We start from the raw sequence: 11,406 nt of genomic DNA on the forward strand, positions 1-11,406 counted from the left end.
AAAAAAAAACTTTAGTGCAAATCATCTATCTGATACGGGTACAGCATCTAAAAGAACTCTTACACTTCAAGATAAGCAATCCAATTTAAAAGTGGGCAAAGGCCAACAAGCACATGAAAGCTGTCCAATATCATTGGTCAATAGAGAAATGCAAGTCAAAAACATAAGGAAATACTATTTTATACCCATTAGGATGGCTTTAATTAAAAAAAAAATAAGGAAAACAAGTGTTGGTGAGGATGTGAAGAAATTGGAACACTGCTGAGGAGAATTTAAAATAATGCAGCTCCTGTGTAAAACAGTTTGCTGGTTACTCAAAAAGTTAAACACAGAATTACCATATGATCCAGGAATTCCATTCCTAAGTATATATCCAAAAGAACTGAAACAGGTGTTCAAACAAATATTTATACACAAATGTTTATAGCAGCACTATTTACAACAGCCATAGGTGGAAAAATCCCAAATGCCCATACACTGATGAATGGATAAACTGTGGTCTATCCATACAATGGAATATTATTCAGCCATAAAAATTAATGAAACACTGACACATGATACAATGTGGATGAACCTGAAAAACATTGTGCTAAGCAGAAGAAGCCAGATACAAAAGGTTACATATTGTATGATTCTATTTATATGAAATAGTAAATATCCAGAATAGACACATCAATAGAGTCAGAAAGCAGACAGCTAGTTGTCAGGGGCTAGTGGGAGGAGGAAAGAGTAGGGACGACTTAGTGGACAGGGGGTATACTTTAGGAGTGATGAAGATGTTTGGGAACTAGATAAAGGTGGTGGTTGCTCAACCACCTTTGATGGCACTATGATGGCACTGATGCCACTCAACTTCACACTTTCAAATGGTTAATTTAATGTTATATGAATTTCACTGCAATTTTTTTAAAAAGGTGAAAGGCTGGTTTCCCCATGTGCACATTTCTAGCTAAATAGTTTGGATAAAAGCAAACGTTCTGGCAATTAAGATGAGGCTCACAACAAGTTGCTTCCTTCAAGACACACCGCCTTTGGAAAGCTTCGACAGACAGGGACAGATAACGCAAAGATTTTTCAGTTCCTATGCTTTGAGATCCAAACCAGTCAGTGGCTAGAATTCTAAATATGTTCACACGTTTTTCTGTGGGTGACCCAGCAGTACGGTGGCAGGGAGGGTCCAGGAGAAAAGTAAACAGGTCCTGAACCCTAAAGAATAGAAGCCAAGTCCCATTCTGGAGCCCACAGCTAGGGCCGCCCAACTGCGACCAAACCAAAAAGCTGAGAATCAAGGTTTGCAGAAGTTAGAGGACAGTGAAGGAGGGATACAGAGAGGGAGGCACTACAGCAAGAGACCCTGAGAGGCACCCGGCATACTCAGACCCAGGAGGGAGCTGCTGCAGTCAGCTGCTTGGACAGAGAAGCACCTCCCATCCCCTAGCTCGGTATGTGGCCTTCCTCTGTGACCACATTTCCGTCCATGTTACACTGCCGAAACCATGGACACGAGCAGTTATCAGCCCCCATATTTGCTCAGGCCCTTGAGCCAGAATAACCTTGAGCCAGAATAACCTGAGCCAGGTGCCACCACCTCACCTGCACCCTCTCAGAGGTGAGTGTGTCCACCTGCTGCGGCTCAGAGTGCACCTGATGAAGCCAGAGGCCTGCGTGTGACAGAGCCCCCGCTGCTTCTGTGTCCACGCTGGGAATGCGGGTGACGGGGTGACCCACGCTATCTGCCTCTCACAGACGACGTGGGAACCAAACATAATGAATGAAAAATAACCCCTATGGCATTAAACCTCAACTGAATGTTAGCTTCCACAGCACAATCAGACCCATCTGTTATTTAAAAAAACCAAGAGATGGACTTTGATTTACCCACACCCTGAATTTCAAAAGTAATATTCTCCCAGAGAAGTGTGTCATGGAACGCTATTTTCCGGCCCACACTTGCTCCCACCCAGAAAAACTCACTCTTTTAGAAGAACCTGGCACATGTCAAGGTACTACAAGGATGGCCAAAAAAGAGGGTGTCTGGGGGTGGCAGGGTCCACCCAAAACTCTGCCCAGATTTTAGGGCATCTGTGGCCACACCGAGCTCAAGCAGCCCCAAACAAATGTGGGCTACAGTCCAGAGGTTCACACCAAGCACGATCAGCCAAATATTAAGTATGTTCAATAATAGCAAACATTCTGACAACTGAGATGAAGCTCCTTGCTTCCTTCAAGACCTACCTCCTTTGGAAAGCATCCACAGACAGCGACGTCTACTTTACCCTCTAAAAGGTGGCCTGACATTGTTCCCACCTCCTCCAGAACTCTGAAAACTCACACAGGGGGAGAATTCCTTGTTTTTAAGTGATTAATCACTATTCCTACATCACAAGGACGTCTCCCTGAGAAGGCCCCTTCCCGCAGTACTCCAGCATGTGAGGCTCTAGGAGTTAACTCTCAGCTCCGATCGCCCAGATGTGACCCACAGCGGGGCCTTCTTCCCTCTTGCACACACACTCCGCTGCCCAACAACAGAGCTGGCCTGCAGGGCACAGCCACAGTGTTCCCAGGTAGCCCCTGGATGTGGCTCTGCCCCAAGGAACTTAAGGCTGGTGGGTACAAGGAGAGCCCAGAAAGGCCATCCCAAAGGAGCTGGACACAGAGACAGGAGCCTGAGGAGGAGGACAGGCCAGACAGACAGACAGATGGACACACAGGAATTGGAGGGAGCCGTGCCACGCAATCTGTCCACTCCACCTTCTGAGCACTTCCAGAATGTGACCCTTCTCCCCACCCCAGTCCCAATCCCCTCCCCCTGGGTACAAGCCCTGTCGCCTCTCACCTGCAGGACAGTCACCTCCTCACTGGCTCCCTGCCCCTAACTCCCCCCCACCACCTGTCCCCAAAGCAACACGGGGAACCCTGTCAAAATCTCAGTCCACTCTGGCCCCTCCTCTGCTGAGACACTCTCCCTCCAGGGTGGCTGCCACCTTTCTCAGAGGAGCTGCCTGGCTGCCCCCTGGGCCCTCACTTAACTCCACACAGAATACATGCCCAACAAATAGTTACTGAGGTATAAATGAAATGTCTGTCACTGAAGTGACCTGAACAGCTTTCAGTTTCTTTCAAGTCAGTTTTACTGATTACACCTCCAAAAACCCTTCCAGTCCAATAGAACAAGCAGCTGAAAGAGGGCCAGAAAGCTACGGGTTAAGGATGTTTAAAACTTTAACAGAAGCATTCTTACTTCGGAGGGAATGAAATTATTCAAAGCAAGTTGGTGACAAAGTGAGATGCCAGGTCATCCACCATATGGCTGCAGGCAGGGGTGGAGGGCATGGGGTCTGGTCTCCATTCTCCAGTTAGAGGACACAGGCACAAGGGACCACAGTGCGTGGCCCGAGGGGCTTTGTGCAAGAGTGGGATCCCTAAGAGGAGAGGAGTGGTCCTCCTCAGTGCCTGTGCCAAACCACACATCCCCACCAAACGAGGCATACAAGACACCTCCAAAGGCAACGGGCCTCCAGCTGCCTCCTGCCAGGTCCTGCCACAAAATCCATCCCTCCCAGGACAAAGCTCACATTCTGGGACAGCACCCCAGTCAGTGCCAGTGAAGAAGGGCTGGGCTGATGAGGATCTCCGGCCCGAGGAGTGATGAGCCAAGGTCAAGATGGGGCTGGATGAGGAATCTTGCAAAGACTTGGTGAAGGGACAGCTCAAGTATGGCACACACATCCAGGGACCGCGGAGAGCCTGAAAGGAGGGCCTGTTTCCCGGACCCCCACTCAACACTGCCCCTCCAGGGAATGCAGGACGCATGACCCCAAGGACAGAACACAACGCTCCTCCCTCCCCCATAGTGAACACTCTTCCCACCCAGGCCAGCGGGCAGTCCCACCCGCCACGGCTAGAACACTGGGAGGGGTGCTCAGAGTCCCTGAGGAGGGGCCCTCGAAGCAAGCTCTGGCCCCACAAATGGCCAAAGCTCTATCCCAAACAAGTTCTTGGCTGCCGCCAAAGCTGCCAACAGCAAAGACGCAGCCACAGTGAGTGTGAGTGATGACTTAGAGACCCTCTCTCCAATTCTCCCCAAAACGGGGCTGGCTGGAGGAATGTGATGTGACCACAGGTGGGACAGAAAGGCTTTTTACTTTAACAGTTGTATGTTTATTTTTATAGTTACTGTGTATGGTAAGTTACAGTAATGTTCTATTTCAGGGAATGACATGAAGTTTCCTTTTAAAAGCAGTATTTTCGAGAGTAAGGAGACATGAGGATTAAACGCAAGGTGGGATCCGGGAACAGAAAAATGACATTAAGGGGGACACTGGTTAAATACATGTGAATAAAGTCTGCAGTTTAGTTAACAGCCCCGCACCAGCGTTAACTCCTTCGTTCTAGTACTGGTCCCGTGGCTATGTAAGATGTTCACTGCAGGGAAAGCAGAGGGAAGGACACAGGGAAACTGCCATTTTTGGAACTCTTTGGTAAGTCTAAAGTCCTCTCAAAATAAAAGTTTAAAAGTATTCAAACTTTTAAAAAGTGAGTTGAAAGGTTAAATGGAAATAAATCACAGTACAGATGGTACAAAGCTCAGGAAAGAACCACCGGGGCCACAGGAGGCTGTCTGGAGGTGCAGAAACACAGGGGTCTGGTCACACATGTTCGTTTTACTGGGGAGAAAAGTGATGCCGAGAGACCAAGTGACTCGCCCAGGGCTGTGAGAGCTGTACCAACCCCACCAACCCCTGATGCCTGCCCCCCCATCACACACCTGCCCAGAACCACAGGGGTGGGGGAGGAGGCACACCCAGAGGCTTTCTCCCCTTAGGGTTCACTGTGGCAAATGACCGAGCCTCTGCTTGATAAGATACAGGAGAAAATGACTTTCATGGCCAATGGGAAGCACAGCTCCTTTCAGACCCCACAGCCACCACAAACAGGTGAGAATAAATCTGTGCTGATCAATCGCCTGTATTAGATTCAATCAGAGACCCCAAATAAGAAAAAAGGAGATAAAGCCTCCCAAAATATCCCTCTTTTTGGGATTTTTGCATGGGCCAATACAGTAAAAGCCCCTGTCGCCTGCCTGCCCCTCATTCCTGGGGTTTTTCCCTTGGCCTCAAAGTCTAGTTCAGAACTAACCTTCCCTTCCCAGAGGGTCCCCTGAGCAGTGAGACAAAGGTTTTCTCCATCTCTCTCACTCTCCCTAGTCTGGGCCCCAAGTGTGGGCAGCAGCCAGGAGCTGACACAGGTGCCCAGAGGGTTCTGCAGGGGGGTGACTGCTCGCCAGGTCAGGGCCCCGGTGGGGATGGGGGAGAAGGGACAGGCCCCACCACTTTCAGAGCCAACTGCTCAGCATCTTTGGATCTGAAGAGCCTCAGAGGTTCTCACCCACTTTGGTCCGGCTGTGAACTTTTTCTTGCTGGCTGCCAGTTGGGGGTGTGCACGGCAGCCCTGTTCTGGGCAGAGGCTGGTGTTTCCACGCAGCCTCCCCTGCTCTGAGGGTCTTCCATAGCCCCGGGCATACCAGGAAGGCAGCCCAGATTTCCATGGGCATCCTCACCCCAGAGTCCCAGGCCCTTCTTACAGCATGGAGGCGGGACTCAGGCCTGGGGCTGACAGACATAGCAGGCCCTGTCACATCCCAGCCACCGGGGTCACCACATGCAAACTGGCAGGACAGGACTCGGGGCCACAACCCACTCCTAAGGGCCAATGACCAGTCTTGAAGACCCAGGCTTAAAACCAGCAGGAGGGTCTCCTCTCTGGAAGGAGAATCCCAGACCACCCACCACCACACACCCCTCTCTTCCCCCAGGCTGCTCCTGGTGGTTTGGGACGGGAGCCCCAGAGGGCATACAGCCCTGGCCAGCCCTGGTCCAAACACATCCCACAGGCAAAGTCAGATGCAAGAGAACCTGTTGGAGCAGTTTGGGCATGACTATCACCTCCTCTTCCTCCTCCTCCATTTACTTCTTGGTGGGAAGGGACCTATCCTAGGCACGGGGCCAGGTCATGGCCACCAGCAACGGCCAAGAGGGCGGGGGTTTTCAGTGTCTCCAAGAGTTACCTCCTTCCCCCCTCCCCATCTTCCTAAGAGAGCATAAGATCATGTCAAAACCGGGGTGTTCCTGCCAGGAACGGAGAGGAGGGAAAAAGGGAAAGCTGAAGGCCGGGGAGGAGGCGGCAAACCCATAACAACCCCCTTTACCCAACTCACAGACACTATTCTGTCACCACACTCCCGCCCCGGGACCCGCAGGCCTGCCAGGTTCAGGTGCTCCGCAGGGGTCCGGGAGGGGTCCCGCCTTCCGGGACAAGGTCCGAGGGAGCTCGCAGGCCACGGCGGAGGGTGGGCGCGCCGGCTGCCGCCTCGCCGGAGCCCCCACGGCCGTCCCAGCCCTGCCGGCGTCGGAGCCCGCCACTCGCGCCTCTCCCGGGACCCGCACCGGGCTGCGCGCCCGCTTCTCCCGGCCCGGCCAGCCCCGAGCCCGCGCGGGGAAAGTTCCTGCAACTTCGCAGGGGGGAGGCGGCGGGGGCTCCAGGCCTGGGCCTCCCTCCGGATGCCCGGCCTCTGCGGCCGCCGCGACCCCGCTGACAGGCGGCCCGGCCCGGGCCTGGAGCCCCAACTTCCCCGCGCCCCGAGCCCCGAGCCCACCTTCCGGCCCGCGGGCCTCGCTTTGTGCGCCGCGGCCAGGGGCGCCCAGCGCGGGCCCCGTGCTTGGCGCCCCCGCCCTGGGCACAAAAGGGCGCGCGGCCCGGCCCGGCCCAGCCCCGACCTGGGCGCCCGGAATGCGGCGGCGGCGGCGGCCCGTCCCCGAGCCGGGCCTGCGGGCGCGCAGCCGGGGGCGCGGGGCTCGGTCGGGCGGGGTGGCCGGGCCGGCCGGGCCGAGCGGCCGCCGCGCGCTCACCTGCCGTGGAACCAGTCCTTGCAGGCGTCGCACTCGATCATGAAGCGGGTAACGTCGTAGGGGAGCCGGCAGACGCAGTACACGGGCACAGTCGCCATGTTGCCGCGCCGCGCCGCCGCTCGGCCCCGCCGCTGCGCTGCCCGGGTCGGTCCGGGCCGGGCCGGGGGCCGGGCCGCGCGGGGGCGGCGGGGGCGGCGGGGCGCAGGCGGCGCCGCGGCCGGGAGGGGACGGGGACGGGGGCGCACGACAGCCCCCGCGCGCGCTCCCGGCCGGGCGCGTCCACACAATGCCGGGCGCGCTGGCTGAAGGGGCCGCGCCGGGAGCCGCCCGCCGGCCCGCGGGGCTCAGGGCGCGAGTGTGCGCGGGGGACGGGCCGCGCGCGGGACACAAAAGGGAATGGACGCGCGGGGGCGGCGGGCGGGGAGCCGCGGCCCCACCGAAGGGACCCCCGGCCGCCGAGCGGCCTCTACGTCAGCGCCCCGGGTGGCGCCGCCTCCGCCCGCCGGCCTGGGCCGCCGCTCCCGCCGCCGGGAAGGCGGGCTGGGGAACCCTGCGGGGGAGAAGGTGGGTTGGGGGACCCCACCAGGGGAAAAGGCGGGCGGGGGGACCCCGCAGGAGTAGATAGCGGGTGGGGGGACCCCAAAGGTGGAATATAGTCCGAGGAGGGCCCCAAGGCTGAAGGTAGACCCAGGGGTCCGCGGGCGCGGAGGTGAGCTGGGGGAGCCCTGAGGGTGAAAGTGGGGTAGGACCCCGGAGAGAAGGTGGGCGGGGTCCCCGGGAGAAGATGAGCTGGGGGAACCCGAGCAAGACTGGCGGAGAGACCCGGGGTGCGGGAGCGGAGCCTGCAGGGTCGCCTTCCTGGTCCAGAAGGCCGACAAGGAAATACTTGGCCCTAACTTTCTTCTGACCCCACCATGGTCTGGGTGTTCCTCCTCCTCGGCCGCGCGGCCTCCTTCCCATGCCCGTTTCCCACTGAGTTTCTGGCTGGGACACCGCTTCCCCTTTCCCCTCATTCCTGGCTGGGGACTGCCGCCTCCCTCAAAGGATCCCGCCCGCGGACTTCCCTGATGCTCAGCCCCAGGGGAAGAGGACAGAATCCGGGGCCGGGAGTGCGCTGGCATGGGCGGGTTAGCTCTGTCACGAGAGAACTCCCTGGCATTTGAGCCCCCCAGGCCCGTGACCTAAGAGGCGGAGAGGACGGGAAACCTGGCCCCTGTGTCCAGGGAGCTGAGCCCCCACGGTGGGGAGGAGAAGCAGAGGTGCACTGTGCGAAGTCACTTGCACGCGTTCTAGAGGAGGCTTCCCTGCCCCGCTAGTCTCCGCATCCTTGGGGCATCCGTGCTGGGCGGGGGCCACATCCCTCCCCGCCTTTCCTCCCTCACCGGCTTTCTCTTCCCATCCTCCCTCAGCAAAATCCGCATCATGCTGGGAAATGCGGGCCATTTCTGAGAGGAATTCCAGAATCTCGGGACAGGAAACCTGGCCCAGTCTCCTAGCAGCATCGGTGACAAGGCTCCCTAGCCCCTCGGCCCGTCACCATCACTGCCCCCTGCAGCTGCCCAGGGGCCGTTCGCTCCAAGGCAGGCTGCTCACTTAAGGTCCCTCCTCCTTCTGAGCCAAAATCTACCCTCAGAGTCAGCCACCAACCCCCAACAGGTGACCCCGTGGGTACAGACTCAGGGCACTACCCAAAGCACTAGGCACTGGGGAAGTGGGTTGGGGGAGAAGCAGCTGGCCATGGAGGGAAAGGAAGGAGCAGGAGAACCCTAGCTCCCACACCTCTGGGTTGTCCAGGATGGCCTGCAATAGGCCTTCCTACCTGAATTCCGGTTGTCACTGGTTCCCTTACTCCTGGGTGAAAGCCTGGGTGTTTTGGGTTTTTTTTTTTTTTTTTTTTGCCCTCAAATCTACTGTCCTGGTTTTCTTCTCATTCCCCTTTTTTTTTTTTTTTTTTTTAACATACTAGAAGTTCTGGGAAAGGAGTAAGTCTTAAACAGTTGTCTGCTATAATGTAGATAGAATGCTCTGCCTTAAGGTTGTGAGCCCAAAAGGAGGGTTTTGGGTGAGTGGTGCCCACTTCCCTGATGGACACACTCTCCCTCGCTCTTACAGCAGTACTAAAGCAGTCAGGTGAGCCGTGCCCAAATGAAACTGGAAACTTCTGGAGGCTGCTGTGGCGCAGGGGAAGCTGCCCTGACTGTGGGCAGCCCCCCATCCCTGAACACTGCTATTAGCCTGTTTACAAATAATGACAGTAGTTAGCCAACATTTAGCAAATGCTTTTACCAGGACAGTGCCCTGGGCTCAATTCCTCACGAGGTTTTACCAATACCCAACCAGGTATTTGTAAGTGCTTACGAAATTCCTGGGTCATGATGGCTATTACCACATACTCAGGACTCTCCTTTGGTGCCTTGAAATATTGGTATTGGTGCCATTTCACAGAAGTGAAAACTGAGGTGCTAAGCAATTAAATACCCAGCCAGACAGAGGATGTCAGCTGCCTGGTGAGAGGGGACAGAGCCAGAGCCAGCAGGTCTCCAAGCCCTGTGCTCCCCGCCCTGCAGCCACCACACAGAATTCCAGAATCTCGGGACAGGAAACCTGGCCCAGTCTCCTAGCAGCCCGGCCTCCCTCCCAAGTCATTCAGGGGTGTCCACCACACCCACCTCCCAACCCTGCCCTCCAGATGGTCTCCTGTGCCCACCTACACCTCCTGTGCTGTCCACCAGATACGTTCCTCTTGTTCAAAGCCCTTCCATGGCTGCCTGTTGTCTGTGGGATAAAACCAGTGTCACTGCAAGCCCACAAGCTCCCTCTGTTTGGCTTCTTCCTATAGCTTCTCCTTTCTTCATCTCCTTCAGGACGTGCACCACCCGACTCCTCCCCCCTTCCCCCCTCCTCTCTCACTCCTATACCAAAGTATTTATTGAGCATCTACTGTGTGCCAAGCAGTGTTGTAGATACTAATGACTTGGGAGAGTCTCAGCTCTGTTGGAGTTCATGCTGGAGTAAAGGGAGACAGTCAGTATATACATCAATGTGTTCAAGATGATTGGGTAGAAAGAAGGGCGCTGGCTAGAAGGATGCTTCCCTGAGAAGGTGAGCTGGGGGCAAAGGCCAGAACAGGACCACTCAGAGAGGGCAAGGAGCACAGGGAACTCACTCTTGCCTGGAAAGGCCCCAGAGAGGAGGAGGGCAGTGGCCTTGGAAGTTCGGGCAGCGTCTCGCTGCCCCTCACACCTCATTAGCTTTGGCCCCAAACTCAATGGCCTCCTCTGTTTATGCGATCCTGTGCCTCAGTGCCTGCCCTCCACACCCTCCCTGTTGCCCAGGGCTCAGCTGCAGTTCAGCACTTAGGAGGCTATGCCAGTTTCAAGAGGTCCCCACCCACAACCTCAGTCAGGCTGGCATTGTGCAGGTGCAGTGTGGGTGGGCTCACAGGCTCCGGGGCCTCCACTGCACCTGCACCCTGGTGCTACAATGACAGTGCTGCTGCAGGATGGATGTGTTTTATTCCTCTTTCTACCCAGCCAGCCGCACAGCCTGCTCCAGGGCCTGTGGTTCACACATTCACTCAACATGTGTTGAGGGCAAGTGCACGATTTTTGGTAAAATTGGGGTTAAATATATGTAATATAAAACTTACCATTTTAACCATTTTTAATGCACAGTTTGGTGGTATTAAGTATATTCACACTGTTGTGCAACCACCACTATCCATCTGCAGAAATTTTTCCATGGTCTCCAGTGGAAACTGTCCCTTATAAATACTAAGTCTCCCCTCCTCCAGCCCCTGGCAGCCACCATCCTGCTGTCTCTATGAATTTGACTCCTCTAGGTATCTCATATAAGTGGAATCACACAGTATTTGTCCTTTTGTGACTGGTTTATTTCACTTAACATACTGTCCTCAAGTTTCATCCCCATAAAGCATGGATTAAAACTTGCTTCCTTTTTAAGACTGAATAATATTTCATTGTATGTATGTACCACACTTTGTTTCTCCATTAATCTGCCAGTGGATACTTGGGTGGCTTCCATCCTTTGGCTATCTGAATAATGCTGCTATGAACGTCGGCATGCAAATAACTGTTGGAGGGCCAGGCATGGTGGCCCACCCCTATAATCCCAGCACTTTGGGAGGCTGAGGCAGGTGGATCACAAGGTCAGGGGTTTAAGACCAGCCTGGCCAAGATAGTGAAACCCTGTCTCTACTAAAAATACAAAAATTAGCCAGGCACGGTGGCGGGCACCTGTAATCCCAGCTACTCGGGACATATGATTTGGGAACATTTTCCCTCATTCCATAGATAGCCTTTTCACTCTGTTGATTGTGTCCTTTGCACAGAGTTTTAAATTTTGGTAAAGTCTACATTATCTATTTTTTCTCTTGTTTGGCCTGTTTTTGGTTTCATATCCAAATAATTGTCAATCCGAAGTTACGAAGCATTTTCCTGTTTTCTCTGTGAGTTTTGCAGTTTTAACACTTACATTT

General features: G+C 54.9%; 1 protein-coding gene across 3 annotated transcripts in view; it reads right to left on the reverse strand.

Moving 5' to 3' along the window:
* Positions 1-7,148, reverse strand: part of PHF2 (PHD finger protein 2) — a 108,114-nt gene extending 100,966 nt beyond the window's left edge. For 2 of the 3 annotated variants that reach the window (XM_017546885.1, XM_017546884.1), the window contains exon 1: positions 6,909-7,148. In XM_017546885.1, coding sequence (XP_017402374.1) covers positions 6,909-7,006 — 98 coding nt within the window. In that variant the 5' untranslated portion in view covers positions 7,007-7,148. The remainder of the gene's footprint in view (positions 1-6,908) is intronic. The other variant, XM_037745138.1, reaches the window with a different exon arrangement.
* Positions 7,149-11,406: the final 4,258 nt, after the last annotated feature.

Source organism: Cebus imitator, unplaced genomic scaffold, assembly GCF_001604975.1.
Source record: "Cebus imitator isolate Cc_AM_T3 unplaced genomic scaffold, Cebus_imitator-1.0 Scaffold192, whole genome shotgun sequence".
Classification (NCBI taxonomy): domain Eukaryota; kingdom Metazoa; phylum Chordata; class Mammalia; order Primates; family Cebidae; genus Cebus; species Cebus imitator.